General features: G+C 45.3%; 1 protein-coding gene across 1 annotated transcript in view; it reads left to right on the top strand.

Annotated features, from left to right (window-relative positions):
* LOC141165727 (dynein axonemal heavy chain 3-like) overlaps positions 1-19,101 on the top strand; it is a 2,796,342-nt gene that overhangs the window by 2,632,610 nt on the left and 144,631 nt on the right. Inside the window, exon 67 of the mRNA XM_073651577.1 lies at positions 15,609-15,734. Coding sequence (XP_073507678.1) covers positions 15,609-15,734 — 126 coding nt within the window. The remainder of the gene's footprint in view (positions 1-15,608; positions 15,735-19,101) is intronic.

Consider the following 19,101-nt stretch of genomic DNA (forward strand, 5'->3'; position numbering starts at 1 on the left):
ATTCTAAAAACTGCACCCCTCAAGGTGCTCAAAACCACATTCAAGAACTTTATTCACCCTTCAGGTGCTTCACAGGAATTTTTGAAATGTGGAAGAAAAAAATGAACATATTTCTTTTTTCACAAAAATGTTACTTTAGACCCAATTTTTTTTATTTTCGCAGGGGTAACAGAAAAAAATGGACCCCAAAATTTGTTGTGCAATTTCCCCTGGGCATGCAGATACCCCATATGTGGGGAAAAACCACTGTTTGGTGCGCACGGCAGGGCTCGGAAGGGAAGGAGCGCCATTTGACTTTTTGATTGTAAAATTTGCTTGAATAATTAGCGGACGCCATGTTGCGTTTGGAGAGCCCCTGATGTGCCTAAACCCCTAAACTTGGAACCCCTAGGTGCTTCACAAATTGATTTGCAAAAATGAAAAAGTTTTTTTTTCATTTCTACGAATCAATTTATGAAGCACCTGAGGGTTCCAAGTGCTCACTATGCATCTAGATAGGTGCCTTGGGGGGTCTAGTTTCCAAATTGGGGTCACTTGTCGGGGAGCTCCACTGTTTAGGCACATCAGGGGCTCTCCAAACGCAACATGGTGTCCGCTAACAAATTGAATGGAAAATCGGCTTAAAAAAAAAAGCAAAAAACAATGCTTTATCATCATACCGCCAAACAAAAAATGTAATAACACGCGATCAAAAAGACAATCAGCTGACACCCGGCAGCGATCGCGCCCGCACAGCCTGTGTGCGCTCTCGATCGCCATGACGTACTAATACGGGTCAGGCTCTTAAAGCCCAGGGCACAGACGCGTATTAGTACGTCATGGGCTTTAAAGGGGTTAACCTGTCAGGTGCTTCACAGGAATTTTAGGAATGTGGAAGAAAACAATGAACATTTAACTTTTTTTCACAAAAATTTTATTTAGACACAATTTTTTTTATTTTCACAAGGGTAACAGGAAAAAATTGACAGCAAAATTTCTAGTGCAATTCCTGCTGAGCACGCCGATACCCCATATGTGGGGGAAACCACTGTTTGGGCGCACGGCAGGGAAGGAGCACCATTTGACTTTTTGAATGTAAAATTTGCTTGAATGATTAGCGGATGCCATGTCATGTTTGGGGGGTCCCTGATGTGCCTAAACTCAGGGAACTTATCTAGATGCGTGGTGAGCACCTTGAACCCCCAAGTGTTTTACAGAAGTTTATAATGTGGAGCCGTGAAAATAAAAAAATCCCATTTTTCCCACAAAATTTTTAAAGGGGTAACAGGAGAAAATGGACCCAGAATATGTTGTATAATTTCTTCTGAGCATGCAAATACTCCATATGTGAGGGAAAACTATTGTTTTGGCACACGGCAGGGCTCAGAAAGGAAAGAGTGACATTTTGGAACGTAGACTTTGATGGAATTGTCTGTGGGTGTCATCGTGTTTGGAGAGCCCCTGATGTGCCTAAACAGTGGAAAGCCCCCACAAGTGACCCCATTTTGGAAACTAGACTCCTCAAGGAATTTATTTAGATGTGTGGTGAGCACCTTGAACCCACATTTGCTTCACAGAAATTTACAACGTGGATCTGTAAAAATGAAAAATATATATTTTTCCCTCAAAAATGTTGTTTTATCCCCCAATATTTTCATTTTCACAAGGATAGCAGGAGAAAATGGACCCCAAATTTTGTTGTGCAATTTCTCCTGAGTACACAGATACCCCATATGTGATCAAAACTACTTTTGAGGCACAGTGCAAAGCTCAGAAGGGAAGAAGCACCATATTGGAGTTCATATTTTGCTGGGCTGGTTTGACGGTGCCATGTCACATTGGCAGAGCCCATGAGATGCCAGAACAGCAGAATCCCTCATAAAAGACCCCATTTTACAAACTACACCTCTTAAAGAATTCATTTAGGGGTGCAGTGAGCATATTGACACCACATGAGCCTCACAGAATTTTACACCATTGGGCGATGAAGAAAGAATAATTACATTTTTACCACCAAAGTTTTGTTTTAGCCCAGATTTTACATTTTTACACTGGGAAATGGGTAAAAATGGCGCCAAAATTTGTCACACAATTTTTGCTGAATGTAGAAACACCCCTTATGTGGCTGTATAGTACTGCTTAGCCACACGGCGAGACTCAGGAGGAACGGAGCGCTATTTGCCTCCTGGAGCGCAGATTTTCCTAGAATAGTATGCAGACTCCACATACAAAGACCCTAAGTGCTAGAATAGCAGAATCCCCCCTCAAGTGACCCCAGTTTGGAAACTCTACCCCTTTGGGAATTTATCTACAGGTGTGGTGAGGATTTTAACTACATGGGTGTTTTCCAGAAACAAGCAGCTGTGGATGTTGCTGAGTGAAAATTGCAATCTGCCGTTGTAGTGACCAGTACGTTATGCCCAGCGCGTGCTTCTGGAGACATGCACCTGTAAATTAGGTGAGATCTCATCGCTACAGAAATGCCAAACATGTGGACGCTAACTGCGGTTTAGGCACACTGTGGGGCTCAAAAGGGAGGTGGGCATTTGCATATGAGAGCACAGAATTTGCTGCATTTCTTTTGGGGGGCAAAGGCCATTTTACTTTCTCGGAGCCTTTGTGCTACTAGTAACGTGGAAGCCCCCTATATTTCTGTTAACCGATGACAGACTTGAGTAGGGACTTGCTATTTTTGTGGATTGAGTCAAAGCTTTTATTGTGATCCAAAATGTTATGTAAAATATTCCCATTTACCCTGTGCTCTAGGCTGAGCTCTGATATCGAGGTTTCCATTTAAATCTCCATGTGACATAATTCAGATGAAACCCCTGAGGGATCCATTCACTATAAAGAGGCAACAGAGTTACTCTGGACGCTGTCTGGCCTCTGTTTAGCGGTGTCCTTTTTTTCAGAGGTCCATGAAACTGTGGCCAACGGCACTTTTATGCACGCCTAATAAAAGACGGACACCATGGGATCATGAGATCAAAGGCCAGACAGTGTCCATGGTGCCTCCATCTGCCTCATTACAGGGAATATTCTGTCGGCGGTTCCGTCTGAATCACGTATTTCAGAGATTAACACGGAAACCCCGGAGCAAGCTCTCAGATCAGAGCACAGGATAAATGTGAGCTGAGTCGTACTTTGGGAGGCAGAATGAACAAATCAGCAGCGGGTGAAGAATTGGTTTTATCTATTTATACGCCGTTCTTCGTGCGGCATAAGTGATTAGATGACTTTATTCTTTTGGTCAGTGTGATTACAGCAATACCAGATTTATATCGGGTTTTTATGATTGACAGCCCTTACACACTAAAAAACGCTTTTTTTTTGCAAAAACTAGTTTTTACATCTCCATATTTTGAGATCTATAATTTTTCGATATTTCAGCCGACAGAGTCATGTAAGGGCTTGTGTTTTGCGGGACAAATTGACGTTTTTATTGGTACCATTTTCGGGCAAGTAACATTTTTTGATCGCTTTCTATTCCAATTTTTGTGAGGCAGAATAAACAAAAAACAACAAGTCAGGAATTGTTTTTCGGGAGTTTTTATTATGCCGTTCTGCGTGTTGTAAAATTGATCAGGCAGCTTTATTCTTCGGGTCAGTACATTTACAGTGATACCACATTTGTATTTTTTTTATGTTTTGGTGCTTTTACACAAAAAAAAAAACATTTTATAGAAACATTTTTTTTTTTGCATCGCTTTATTCTGAGAGCTATAACTTTTTTATTTTTTGGCTGATAGAGCTGTAAGGTGGCTTGTTTTTTTGAGGGACAAGATGATGTTTTCAGCGGTACCATTTTTATTTACATTAGTCTTTTTGATCGCATTTTTTCCACTTTTTGTTCGGCGGTATGATGATAAAGCACCGTTTTTTGCTTTGCTTTTTTTTTTTTCACCTTGTTCACTAAAGGGGTTAACTAGTGGAACAGTTTTATAGATCAAGTCTTTCCAGACGTGGCAATACCAAATATGTATACTTTTATTGTTGTTTTTTTTTCATTATTATTCATAATAATATTTATTTATGGGTACAATATATATAAATTTTTATTATTTTGTGATTTTTTTTAAAAATATATTTTTACAACTTTTTTTTCTTTTTTCAATTTTTTTACTTAGTCTCACTATGGGACTTTCACTTTCTGCAGTTTGGTCGCTGCTATAAGGCATAGCAGTATAGGATCACTGCTATGCCTTATAGCTGCCAGCCTTGCAGACACAAGATACTTAGATCATGCACTGCGCATGATCTAACAATCTTGCTAGCGCCTGGTGACCCGGATGTCGATTGCAGCACTTAGAAGGTTAAAGTGCCGGGAGCGTGTGGGCACGATCGCTGAGATGTATCTATACGTACCTGGTCATTAAGGCTCAGGGCACAGGGACGTACATGTGTCACCCCAGGCCTGGATGCCACAAATATTAAAGGCTGTGTCTGAGAGCAGGAGGGAGGTTCCCTGCTCAGGGACAATTAGCATACAGCACCTCCTGTCCCAGGCCAGTAGGGGGAGCAGGGTGCCCCTATAAAAGCTGGAACTGAGGGCAGGGTTAGAGAGAACTGGACGACCTAGCTCAGGACTGAGACTAGTCCCAGAGAGGAGGGACAGTTCGGCTGTAGCCAAGGAGTCCGTGAGGCAGTGGAGAAGCTGCGAGCCAGGGACAGAGGCGACGAGAGCCGGTCCTGGCTGAGAGAATCACTACCGGACATTGGGGTCTGAGGCTGTCAGGATTGCAAGCCCGGCAGCAGAGAACCAACCCGCAAGGGATTTCAGGTCCCTTGGCCTAAGAAGCCTGGAGGCTCCGCCACACAGAGAGACCAGTACAGCATGGAGAAGCAACAGGTACCTAAGGCCCGAGTCACAAGCCATACAGGCGAAGTACACGGCCAGCTCAGGGATGTGGGCTATTACACCACAAAAAGGGGGATAGTCAGCAAGGGCAGAGAGAGAATGGTAGGCCTTCACACTCACCCTGACCAGTGGAGCTCGCCCGAATGCTCTCAGACACCCAGGCCCATTCCTATCCAGTACTCCTGTTGAGTCATTAGTAATACCAACAATAAAGACCCTGGACTGTTTGAAGCGGATTCAGAACTCTTATTATTGCGTCCTGCACTACCACCCCCAGCGTTCACACACGCTGCCCTGAGGCTACACTCTTCCCGTGGGGAGTTATCCGACCCCTGTGCTGCACACCAACATCAGCCTCAGCGGTCTGCCTTGCAGCGGCGGTCATACCTGACCGCAATCCACGGGTGGCGAAGTCGGACATTCATAACTCTACAAATAGACTGCCACAGCATTTGGTCTGACCACCCTGAGCCACAGGATCGGGTTGCCACTACTACCCCCATCATCGCACTGAAGCCCGGTTCCGGGTGCCCCACGGCCCAGGGGGCGAGTCAGCTATTGGCGTAGTCGGCAGGATTGTGACCAACCCGCCACAAACGGGTATTGCGCGCCAGATAAAGACTGTACACGGACCTCAAAAGGAAGTCTCCCGCCATTCTGAGCTGTTTTCCGCCATCTTCAGTCGTTTCCCGCCATCTTCAGCCGTTTTCCCGCCATTGGACGCCATCTTCGGGACGCCGCGCGGGAAGAAGAGGGGCCTGGACGTCCAAACCGCGCGAGACCTGAAGCCCCGCCCTACGCACCGGCGCTGCGCAAGGTCCTGGAAGGAGAGAGAGCGACGCTGATGTCACGAAGACGCGACGCAAGGTCCTCGCCCGGAGCAGCACAAGCGGGGCTGCGGCCTATGGAAGAGGATCAATGGAAGGTAGGCCACGATTAACTAGGGGGGAGGAAGATGACGGACGTGGAGGGACCTTCTACCACCAGCGTGGCTGCAGCAGCGGGGATGCCGTTCTCCATGCCCTACATCCCCGGAGCAGCCTGGCTGCCCCAAAACTCAGGGGAATCCCATACATTAACTGACTTTAAGGAAAGACTGCACAGTTTATTTAAAGTTTATCCCCTGACAGAAGAACAGAAATTGAGCATTCTGACGGGGCAGCTAACCGGTGCAGCCCAGTGGGAAGTGAAATCATGGTCAGATGAGGAGAAAAGGACTGTAAAGGACATTCTGACCCGGCTGCGGAGTACCTTTGATACCCGTACCTCAGCAGAAATCAAAATGCGGTTCTATGGCTGTAAGCAGCGAGCCCAAGATAGTATCAGAGGCTATGCCTTGAACCTGCAAGAAGCTCTGGGAGCAATCAAGCAAGCTGACCCTGGCAGCGTGCAGGACACCGATAAACTGTTGACTGACCAGTTCATAGAAGGTCTGCTGTCCAGCGCCCACAGAACCCAGCTGCGCCTCATGGCCCTACAGAACCTCGAGTTGACTTTTGCGCAGTTCAAAGATAGGGCCATCCGGGTGCTCCGAGAACGCGCACCAGGTGGCGCTGTAGTTTCCCGGCGCCCTGCCATCACTTACCACCAGGGGGCGGCGCCCTACCCCGCAGACCTTGTGGGGGCTGATGCACAGGCCTTAAATCCATCCCAGCCTGCAACCCTGCACCATCAGGGCCAAGAACTAACAAAGAGTGTGGCTGCACTGACCAGGACCGTACAGTCATTGCAGGTGGAAGCGTCAAGACCAATCAAGTTGGCTTCCAGTCCGGAGGATGTCCCGTGAAGTTGACAGAGGAGGATCCCGTCATTCAGAGGGAGGCCCGCCGACCGTTACACCGAGGATGGACAGCCGATTTGCCGCCATTGCAGCCGGCCAGGACACATAGCCAGGTACTGTACTTTAAATGGGTCCGACCTGGGGCAGAGGGCCAACCCCCAGGCATAAGGTCATCAGGCCCGTCTAATTAACGCGATAAGTACGTGGGGGGACGCCCGGTCTTTCCCGTAGTGCTGGACGGTATCCCCATGAGTGCACTACTGGACACTGGGTCTCAAGTGACTACCATCCCCTACGTACTTTTCTAGCAGTACTGGAGTGACTCTGATATAACACGTTATCCAGACGATGACTTAAGCATCATCGCCAGCAAGGGCCAACCCTTGACTATCAAGATTGGTAAGGTTGAACTGCCGGCACAGGGAGTGATCATTGTGGACATTGACCATCGTGAAAGTCACCCTAAAATAACCTTGGGTACTAATGTGATTGAAAACTGTCTTTCAGAAGTAATTGTAATTTTGCAGCAGGTGGCGATGAATGCGAGCTCCAGCCAACAGAGGGTCCTCCAGAAAGAGATAAGAGCCCTGATGAGACGGCAACGGGTAGAACTGTCTGGTGGTGAGATCAGTAGCGTGAGGATGAGCGACCCGTTCCCCATTGCCATGCCTCCCAAAAGTGAAATGATGATCTGGTGTCGGACTGCAATCGGGTTAAGAGGGAGAGACTACGAAGCCATGGTAGAACCCGTGTACTCAGACAGCAGGCCCACCATTTTGACAGCCAGGGGGGTGGTTGATGTCCGCCATGGAATGGTGCCCGTCCGGATCTTAAACATCTGGGAAAGGGGAGTACACTTGCCCCGGTACGCTACACTAGACAAATTGTTTGCCGTCGAACACAATGCTATCAGGGTCGTGGAACCCTTGCCTCCATCTCCCCCGGTGGAGGGTAATGGCTCCCAGAAACACAAGGAGGACTGGTGCCAGAAACTCCATGTGGGTGCTGACTCCACTCCTCTGCACCAAAAACAAGGAGTCTACCGGGTGGTTCAGGAGTACGAGAGAATTTTTAGTAAGCACCTGCTAGACTTCGGCCGAGTAAAGGGAGTAGAACACCACATCCCCACGGGGAGCCACCCACCAATAAAAGAGAGACACAGACCTGTACCCCTGCACATTATCAGAATGCAAAGGGCATGCTGAGAGAAATGAAAGAAGCTGGGGTCATTAGAGATAGCTGTAGCCCCTGGGCAGCCCCCTTGGTTCTGGTAAAAAAGAAAGATGGTACCATGAGAATGTGCGTGGACTATAGACAAATCAATCGTATCACCCATAAAGACGCGTACCCGTTACCTAGGATAGAGGAGTCTTTAGAAGCTCTAATATCAGCTAATTTCTTCTCTACTTTGGACCTTACTAGCGGGTACTGGCAGGTTCCTGTGGCAGAGGCTGACAAGGAGAAGACCGCCTTCACCACCCCGATGGGATTGAGCGAATAAACTGTATGCCCTTCGGGCTCTGCAACGCACCAGGGACCATCCAGAGGCTGATGGAATGCTGTCTAGGGCACCGAAACTTCGAGACGGCCCTACTTTACCTGGACGACGTGATTGTCTATTCGAAGACTTACGAGGACCATCTAAAGCACCTGGCCGAGGTGTTCGAAGCCCTGGCAGGCTATGGCCTGAAGGTGAAACCCTCAAAGTGTCACCTGTTGAAACCGAAGGTCCAGCACCTAGGACACGTGGTGAGTGCAGAGGGAGTAGCCCCCGACCCCGACAAGGTTACAGCCATCAAGAGCTGGCCAAGCCCCTCTAACATCAAAGAAGTGAGGCAATTCCTCGGGTTGGTAGGCTACTACCGAAGGTTCATCCCCGGGTTCACAAAGATGGCAGCTCCAATGCAGGACCTCCTGATAGGTCAATCCAAGACCAGAAGCCAAAAGCCACCCTTCAAGTGGGACAAGCCAGAAGAGGAGTCCGTCCGCCAGTTGAAGATGGCCCTAACGGGGGATGAGATCCTGGCCTACCCCGATTATGGCCAGCCTTTTATCCTCCACACAGACGCCAGCAATGTGGGGCTGGGAGCCGTACTGTCACAGAACCAACAGGGCAGAGAAAGGGTGATCGCGTACGCCAGCCGGAAGTTGAGGCCCACTGAAAGAAACCCGGTGAATTACAGCTCCTTCAAGCTACAATTCTTGGCAGTGGTGTGGGCCATCATAGAAAGGTTTAAGCATTACCTGGCCTCCGCAAAGTTCACTGTGTACACGGACAACAACCCGCTGACACATCTGGACAATGCAAGACTAGGTGCCCTAGAACAGCGGTGGATGGCCCGGCTATCCAATTATGACTTCACCATCAAATACCGGGCAGGCAGAACCAACGCCAACGCAGACGCCCTATCAAGAATGCCCCACCTACCTGAAGGAGAAGAAGACTCGGAAGAGCTGGAGGAAGTAGAGCTCCCTGCGTTCCACCGGTATGGGGCCACTCAGTATTCTCACCGGGAAAGGGACAAAGACCAAACCACCATCATGTTCAACCCCTTACCCACCACGGCTGGGCTGAAACGCAAGATAGTGACCCTGCGATTCGCCTGGTGAAAGACATGTTAACCCAGGCAGACGCTAGCCCTGGCCTGGACGCTCCAGAGGAAGCCAAGCAGTTATGGAAGGAGAAAAGCAGGCTATTCCTCTACGAGGGCAAGCTGTGCAGAAGGCTTGTCAACCACCGGACGCACGAGCTGACTTGGCAGGTAGTGGTCCCAAGACGAGATGCAGCAATGGTCCTGGAGGCCTACCATGACAGAGCAGGACACTTTGGGTGGAAGAAACTGGAGTTCCTACTGAGAGAGCGGTTCTACTGGATCGGTATGAGAGGGGCCATAGAGAAGTGGAGCAGGGACTGCGGCCCATGTCACCTCAGAAGGAAGGACCGTACCAGCCTGAAGACACCCTTGAGGCCCATCGTCACCAGGCAGCCTCTCGAGCTGGTAGCTCTGGAAAATGTGAAGTTGGCTCCAAGCCGGTCCGGCTACATCTATGCCCTTACGATTGTGGACCATTACTCCCGGTTCCTGGTGGGGGTTCCTGTTAAAGACCTGACAGCCCAAACAGCGGCCAGAGCCTTCCAGCAACACTTCTGCCGTCCACACGGGTATCCGGAACAGGTCTTGACAGATCAAGGTCCAGCGTTTGAGGCTGAAGTCTTCCAGGAGTTCTGCAACCTCTACGGCTGTAGGAAGATTCAGACAACGCCTTACCACCCGCAAACCAACGGGCTGTGTGAGAAAATGAATAATATCGTCATTGATCTCCTCAAGACGTTGCCCCTGGAAGAACGCAGCCTGTGGCCGGAGAAGATGCCAGACCTGGTAGACTTGTACAACCATATCCCGCTGAATGCTACCAACTGCACCCCGGCTTACCTGATGCGAGCAAGACCAGGTAAGCTGCCAATAGACCTGGAGATTGGAGTCCTGACTCCCGAGGACACCTCCCCAGATGCGGATTGGGATACGGAACGGCGGCTACAGTACAAGAAGGTACAGGAGAGTGTGGAGAGGAGTCTGGCTCAAGCGAGAGAAAAGCAGGAGAGGCTCTTCAACCAACACGTCCCTGCTGGTCCCCTGGAACCTGGTGAGCAGGTCCTGAAGCGGAAGAGAAGGCTTCACAAGCTGGACAACCAGTGGGAGAGAGACCAGTACACAGTACTGCAGTCCGACCACAACAACCCGAAGGTATGTGTGATTACCAAGGATGGAGGAGAAACCACTAGCACAGTCTCCAGAGACCACCTAAAACGGTGCCCCGAGCAACTGCAGAGTCCAAGTGAAGATCAAGATGACTTTGAACCCGCAGAGGACAAGGAAGAAATGATCAGCACAGTTCTCGGAGAGTTCCCCCGGACCTGGACTCGGATAAATGACGCGATAGTGGTACCCGTCCTACACTTCCTTCAGCCTACCCAGCAAGAGCCTACAGGAGAGCAGGAAGAACAAGAAGAACAAGCAGCCCCGGAGGCAGAAGAACCCTTGCCAGCAGCCCAGGAGAGTCAACCCTCTGCTGACATTGAGCCTGCCATGCCTGTGGTAAGCCAAAGAACCCGCAGACAGCTGCCTGCCCTGCCTGTAAACCCAGCTAGTAGCTGTACCCTTAATACTAGTGGGGAAAGCCAGGTTAGACCACCACCAGACAGTGGGTTACGGAGGTCAACCCGGAGCACTAGGGGTCAAATGCCAGCTTGCTGGAAGATCTAAATGCACAGTGTATATATTTAATGTTTTATGTTTGTACCCTGGTTATTAATACTGTTTTCCCAGTTTTTCTAGATATATGGACTAACAGGTTATGAACTTTGAGTAACCGGGACTTCCTTGTAAATATGTTCGGAGCCTAACCAAAGGAATGAATAAAGACTGTCAAGGACTCGGGGCAAGGACAGACCCCCACCTGGTTAAGGCTCCCGTTGTGTTGGTGAAATGGACACCCGGTCACGGATCATACTGTGGCCCTCTCCTTTTGTTGGTGATATGGACACCCGGTCACAGACCACACTGTGACCTAAAGAACTCAATATGTGATGTTGTTCGCTATTTCCTTCCCTGTTGTGTTTATTGTCATGCATTTATACCCTGTATTTGTGTTTCCTGTTTAGTCCCGGAGTACTAAATTTTACTAGGGGGGAATGTGTCTCCCCAGACCTGGATACCACAAATATTAAAGGCTGTGTCTGAGAGCAGGAGGGAGGTTCCCTGGTCAGGGACAATTAGCATACAGCACCTCCTGTCCCAGGCCAGTAGGGGGAGCAGGCTGCCCCTATAAAAGCTGGAACTGAGGGCAGGGTTAGAGAGAACTGGACGACCTAGCTCAGGACTGAGACTAGTCCCAGAGAGGAGGGACAGTTTGGCTGTAGCCAAGGAGTCCGTGAAGCAGTGGAGAAGCTGCGAGCCAGGGACAGAGGCGACGAGAGCCGATCCTGGCTGAGAGAATCACAACCGGACATTGGGGTCCGAGGCTGTCAGGGTTGCAAGCCCGGCAGCAGAGAACCAACCCACAAGGGATTTCAGGTCCCTCGGCCTAAGAAGCCGGGAGGCTCCGCCACACAGAGAGACCAGTACAGCATGGAGAAGCAACAGGTACCTAAGGCCCGAGTCACAAGCCATACAGGCGAAGTACACGGCCAGCTCAGGGATGTGGGCTATTACACCACAAAAAGGGGGATAGTCAGCAAGGGCAGAGAGAGAATGGTAGGCCTTCACACTCACCCTGACCAGTGGAGCTCGCCCGAATGCTCTCAGACACCCAGGCCCATTCCTACCCAGTACTCCTGTTGGCTCATTAGTAATACCAACAATAAAGACCCTGGACTGTTTGAAGCAGATTCAGAACTCTTATTATTGCGGCCTGCACTATCACCCCCAGCATTCACATACGCTGCCCTGAGGCTACACTCTTCCCGTGGGGAGTTATCCGACCCCTGTGCTGCACACCAACATCAGCCTCAGTGGTCTGCCTTGCAGCGGCGGTCATTCCTGACCGCAATCCACGGGTGGCATAGTCGGACATTCATAACTCTACAAATAGACTGCCACAGCATTTGGTCTGACCACCCTGAGCCACGGGATCGGGTTGCCACTACTACCCCCATCATCACACTGAAGCCCGGTTCCGGGTGCCCCACGGCCCAGGGGTCGAGTCATACAGATATGTCTCGAGTCAGAAAGGGGTTAATAATTAAGTTAAAATCTTACAAAAACTGTCGAGAAAAACCTTAATAAAAGCTGTGTATCCAAATATGCAGCTAAGATCTATATGGGTCAACAAAAAATGAAAACAGCATATGATATAAGGGGACTATCAAACTCTAGTACTCCCTTCAGTAGTCCCTACCTATCCACGGAGGTAGGCACGCTAAATTGTACGATATGGCGCCCCCACTCCACGACGGCTATCCCTTAAGGCCCTAATGATCAAAGATAGTCAGGGAATGTATACAAATATGGCAACATCCAAAATTAAGACATCAGCCAGGATAAACAATAATCATACTTACCTTGAATAGATAATCATCCTAATAAGAAGTTCATATCCCATATTATGGGATACCATATACTGTTCAGTCACAGTGCAATGCTCAGAAGGGAAAATATCATTGGCATAGTCTATTAGTTGCCAGAACAGCAGAGTACTCCCATAATTCACCACATTTTATAAAATGCACTCTTCAGTGAATTAAACTAGGGGTGCAATGAGCATATTGACACCACAGGTGTTTCACAAAATTTTGTATAATTGGGCAGTGAAGAAAAACTAATTACATTTTTACCTCTAAAAAGTAGCTTTATCCCCAGATGCAAGCTACATCACTGCTCAATCACACGCAACCTGCACTGCTGCTGGCGCCTCTCCTATTTCTCTCTCCCCGTATTAATTGAATCTCAGTATTATGGCCACATTCACATGTTCAGGATTTGATCAGTATTTTGCATTCAGTATTTGTAAGTCAAGACCAGAAGTAGGTGAAAAATGCAAAAGTGATGACGTGTTTCTATTTTACTTTTCTTCTCTGATTGTTCCACTCCTGGTTTTGGCTTACAAATACTGATGTAAAATATTGACCAAACACTGAACATGTGAACGTGGCCTTATTCATAGACTACTACACTCATCTTCTTCAGGGCTGATGTGGTACAACACATTATTGTCTGTAGTATTTGTCCAATATTTGAGTTATTTCTTTGGTGGAGATGTGACCTGTGACATCCTCTCACTATCCCAAATCACACTACCTCAGAATTTATACCAGTTATGATAGTCCTTCATGATTGGCTGAGCTATACCTTATCATGTGATATCTGAAAAGCATTATGGGGAAGCTTGCGCAGCTGTGTCTGAAGTCATGTGACCATGCCTATGGCTATCGTCTTTGCATGAATTGAATTGCAAATTGTTTGAATTTGCCAGAACTAGTGAATTTAATAACAATTTGCACAAATTTGATTAGCATTGATCTCATTGATTTGTTCATCTCTAATGTTCTCGTGAGCCAAAACAAAAAACACAACAATCAAATACACAGATAGTATGAAAATCCTTTGCTCCCACATTTCTACTATTGTATCCAGTTGAATAAAACACGTAACATGCTGCGCTGCAGTAGCTCAGCCCACATTATCCAACTGGATACAATATTTCCTTGAGGATTTACCCATTAGCCACGGGGCAGCAGCTGTTTTTCTTCATGCCTACATAGGAGTTGTGCCTCTCACAACTCCACCAGGTGAGTGTAACCAGCACTCTTCTACTCTCCCTCCATAGGGTATCACCCAATTGTGCGCTCTGTCACCACATCTAGATTTATTCACATTTCTACTATGTCATATAGAATGTGATCATATGATGCCACACACCATGGACCATGATGCACTGACTGGCCAAAGGTTACTATGAGGCTGTCATGTTCGGGTCAGGATACTAGCGGCCAGTCCATGCTTCACGGTACATACATGGATCGTGTTACATGGACATTGGAATGAGGTTATAAATAAAACCTGTCACTAGATCAAAAGTGTCAGTCTTTGCTTTTATTTCATGCTGATCCCTTGAGCATTTAGTTGTTTTTGTTTTTACATCCAGAGACTTTTTATTTAGTGCAAATTTTTATGCTTTTATTTTTACCAAGGAGACATTGATAACAGGGTAATAATGCAGAGCAGCCTAAAGACATGCCCCCAGAGAATACCATTCCTTTGAGTAAACAATAATCTTTTTATTTATATAGCGCCAACATATTCTGCAGCGCTTTACAATTCAGACACATTATCATCACTGTCCCCATTGGGGTTCACAATCTAAATTCCCTATCAGTATGTCTTTGGAGTGTGGGAGGAAACCCATGCAAACATGGGGAGAACATACAACCTCCTTGCAGATGTTGTCCTTGGTGGGATTTGAACCCATGACCCCAGAGCTGCAAGGCTGCAGTGCTAACCACTGAGCCACCAAGCTGTCCATAATTATTTGCACTACAGAAAAAGGCCTATATCAAAGCAAAAGCAAAAAATGGAATGTGCAGGGTAGGAACAGGAACAAAATAAGAGCAAAAATTGTCTATTTTTGGTCTGGTGAGAGGTCCTCTCGCAGTTTTACAAGAGATACTGGTCATAAAAAGGATGTTGAGATTCGAAGTTTTCCAGAAACCAAAGTAGCAGACATTTACTTAAAACTACATAGCCCACCCACAGAAGCTATGATACATGGACACAGGGAGTTAAGGTGGTATTTTTTGGAATACAAAGTATACAAGATTTTGATATTGGTCGTCTTTAATAATATTATATAACCTATTATCAACATTTTTTGGTGCAGGGATAGATTACAAATATAAAAGTGGTTGGAGTCATTGTACTTTTGCCTTCGCAGCTACACAAATTGTTTTAGTGTTTGACATATCCTCAGCCAAGACCTGCCATTAGGGGAAAGAAGAATTCTATGGGATGAATATTTTCTGTCTCATTATTTTGTTTACCAAAGAGATAAGTGGTTCCAGATGTTTCTGGCAGCCACTCATCATTCTGCCTGCTGCATTAAAATACTGTGCAGGTCCAGCCAAGCCGAACATGCATGAGAATGAAAGAACTGAAACTGATAAATGTCATTTGGATGACAGTTATCTTAAAATATCAACGATTTTAGACTGAAAATTAATATATAGTATATGAACTGAGTATTTGAAAAAAATACATTTTCTACAAGTATTCAATTACCTAAAAATACAAGAGACTGTAAATAAATTGTATCGAGGCGAAACGGGAAATTGTAAAGGGCTAGAATGTTTTATAGCTGATCTACTGCGAATTATTATTCATGTTCGGTATAAGTAGAACAGGAAGCTGTACTAATGATGGACATGTTAATATGTAGAATTTCCAAATTGGTAATTACATAGTAATTTCTTCTTATTTAAATCATGACCTTATTCAGCTGACTGAGTGGAAAAATATATATGATTCTTCGCACCCTAACGAGATGGAATTACCAGACCCATGGGAAGATCTCTTGACTGCTTTTCAGAAACTACTGGTTATACGCTGCCTACGACCCGACAAGGTAAACTAAATCACTACAAGTATACATGAAGCACAGTAAACTTGGCTGATATACAATTCTACATTATAATGATATGTTGTAAGCAAGAAATACATTTTCCCTAGTACACAAGTATAATAATAAAAATTACATGCTGTAATAAATATTGCTATCAGTACAAACGACAATAAATTGACAAAAGTATGTATACAACTGACCATCATAATTCTATGAGCTTGATGTACATTTTGTTTCAAAAATATGGGTTTTAGTACAAAGTTGGGCCCCCTTCTGTGGCAACAACAGCCAGAACTTTTCTAATACGCTTTTGTGTATGAGTTGGCACAAATTCCCATAGGCACATCTCAAATTGTGTCTTTCCACAAGATGACGCAGTGTGCTTGTAGGAATTTTTGCAAAATACATAAAAAAAATCACATTAAGGAGATGAGAGACAGTCTCACAATGAGCACCGCAATTTATCCAAATGGGACTACAAAAGGATGAGAGCAGGGCTCTGTCTGGGCAACTCGAATCCCTCCTATAGGATTAACATAAGCAATCACCGTTATAAGGAGTCTAGTGCAAATATTACAATAGTTATCTGGTGGGCTTTATTTGCGTCATGTGCAGAGGTCACTGTGCAGGGAGGGAGAAGGAAGTAAGCTGTGTCCACCATGAAAAATGAAAACCTGTGTTATCTGCCTCCAGCTTTCTAAGGCCACACGCACACGTTGAGTACTTGGTGAGATTTTTACCTCAATATTTGTAAACCAGGAGAGGAACAATCAGAGGAGACATATAATAGAAACACGTCACCACTTCTGTATTTATCATCCATTCCTGGTTTTAGCTTACAAATACTGAGGTAAAAAACTGACCAAATACTCAACGTGTGCACGTGGCCTAATACTTTTCAATAGGGTTATTAACTGGTATTGTAATACTGTCCTCTTATGGAAAGCGATCTCTACGAACAGGAAGTGTTATTTCAGGATGAAAATTATCGTGTCCCAAAAAAATCCCATTAAGGAAGGAGCTGATCAGATTTTTTTTCTGTATGTAATGTTCCTTTAATTAGAGCCTTTAATTGGAGCCATCTATCAAATAGTTATAGGAGTTTTCCCACAAACAAAAGTTCATTCTAAAAATTGTCTGTGTCTGACAGTGTATGGAACATCCCACATCTCCTGGGCAGGGGAGGAAGCAAAAGACAATGCAGACATAACAGCAGGGGATGGCAGAGGATTCATTTTGTGAGGTAAAACATTTTACTGCCTGTTTTTAAACAATATTTTACCTCAATGAATCCTGTGATCTCCTGCTGTAATATCTGTATACTCTTTTGCTTCTTCCCCTGTTGTAATGTCTGTATACTCTTTTGCTTCATCCCCTGCTGTAATGTCTGTATACTCTTTTGCTTCATCCCCTGCTGTAATGTCTGTATACTCTTTTGCTTCCTTCCCTGCCCAGGAGCTGTGGTATGTTCCGTACACGGTCAGACACAGACAATATTTTCAATGAACTTTTGTTCGTGGGAAAACCCCTTTAACATTTTCTTACCATATTATATAGGGTACCACATTAACATGTAGAGGGTCCAACTAAAGAGATGATAGCTAGTGGTAGCCTTTGTGGAATAACAAGCTTTAGGCAGGTACTTAAGATAAAAGAGTATTTAAAATAAAATGTATCAATGGCAGGAGCCAAGAAAAATACATCAATTGTTAAAAACAAAATCCAGCATTACAGATTACCTATTACAAATCAGTTCCAGTGCCAGTGGACAATAGCGCTGAAATAAATAAAATATCTAGCTCTTTGTCCCTTTTTTCGTAAAGAGCAGTAAAGGGCATAATGAAAATTTGATGGCAAGCAACAGAAAATCTAAGCGAAATGAGTTTTCAACAAGAGAAAGCAGCAGGTCTTCCTCAAATCATGCCAGCTCTTTCTGATAGTGAAGATTGGCACTCATAAACCGTCATTGTCTTTTTTGTACTTTCCAAAAAAATATTTCAGCAGGGAAGAAGCAGCAGATGTTGATTCCCAATATTTTATAGGAACTCGGCAGTAAATCGCTCGGATGTAGCCAAACTTTCTGTAGGGGATATTTGTGAGGAGTAAATAATTAGGTCAGATCTATTAAATGAGAGCAGAATTTCAACTAATTTTAAGAGACCTCAAACAGTGTGCCATTGCCTTGTCCAATGTGTGACTAATATCAATAAATTAACTCCATAGGACATTCACTAAGCTACAGAAATGGAGAGTCACTGCAATGCTTCATATGTATTTCCTTGAGGGAGGATTAGAAGCATTTTCCCATTACTATTTGTTTTACTTAAGTGTCAAGCTTTAGAACCAAGTCTCATGAATATGTCATTTTAGTAGCACAGGACTTTTACATAAAAACTCAATACATGAATACTCATTTTACCCTTTGCTAGCTTCACAATTTACACAATAAGTCCCCATACACAGAGCAATATTGTAGATTCCTAGTTTACAGATCTATACAATAGGGCCAAAGCCTACTATTGACTATATATACTGTCATTTTACGCTGTTCTGATTTTATGTAACGTCATGCAGAAATTTTTTTCCATAGATTTATATGAATTACATTTAAAAATATTCTAGCCTTAAAGGGGTTGTCCAAGTTCATCACGAAAGTCTGCAGACTTGTGAATCCTCACAGATCGCACAGCGTGCACATAGAGTCACTGCAAACTTTTGTGATAAACCTAGGCAACCTCTCTAATTTGGAAATATTCTCCCCATTTTGTTTTGTTTTAGGGAACAACAGAGTTTCCATTGTAGGCATTTAACTTAATATAGACCTGTAATGACCATTGTTCACTCTAAGCTGTGCAGATTCCTTGAGTTCTCCCTTTATCAGGCTCCTAAATCTCTTCTACCCAGTCATAGAGAGAACTGTGCAGCCCTATTGTGACACCTGCACAGTCCTTTTTATCCCCTCTCTGTATTGATCTCCATAATAAGATCATACAGAAAACAAGAAGCTGATCCATCAGTTTAAAAACTTCTGTTACAGCCAGGAAAATGCTGGAACTGGCAACCTGGAGAAATAATTATTCACTGTAACTCAGGTACTGTATGTAGTATAACAAAAGACATGGACGGCACATCCAAATATTATACATTGATGGCAGTGGGCTTATACATGCTGATCAAAATGTTAACCAAGAACCTTGTGTTCAGTTTTGAAAATTTTGCTAAGCCACAGTAGATAAATGTATAATATTTGGATGTACCCTACAGACTGTAAGCCCGCAAGGGCAGTGCCCTCTCCTTTCTGTACCAGTCTGTCATTGTTAGTTTGTTCACAGAATTTTATGTTGATATTTTAAATAAAACATGGAAAGTT

This window comes from Phyllobates terribilis, unplaced genomic scaffold (genome assembly GCF_046119375.1).
Source record: "Phyllobates terribilis strain yellow unplaced genomic scaffold, ASM4611937v1 Scaffold_11__3_contigs__length_659146591, whole genome shotgun sequence".
NCBI classification, from domain to species: Eukaryota; Metazoa; Chordata; class Amphibia; order Anura; family Dendrobatidae; genus Phyllobates; species Phyllobates terribilis.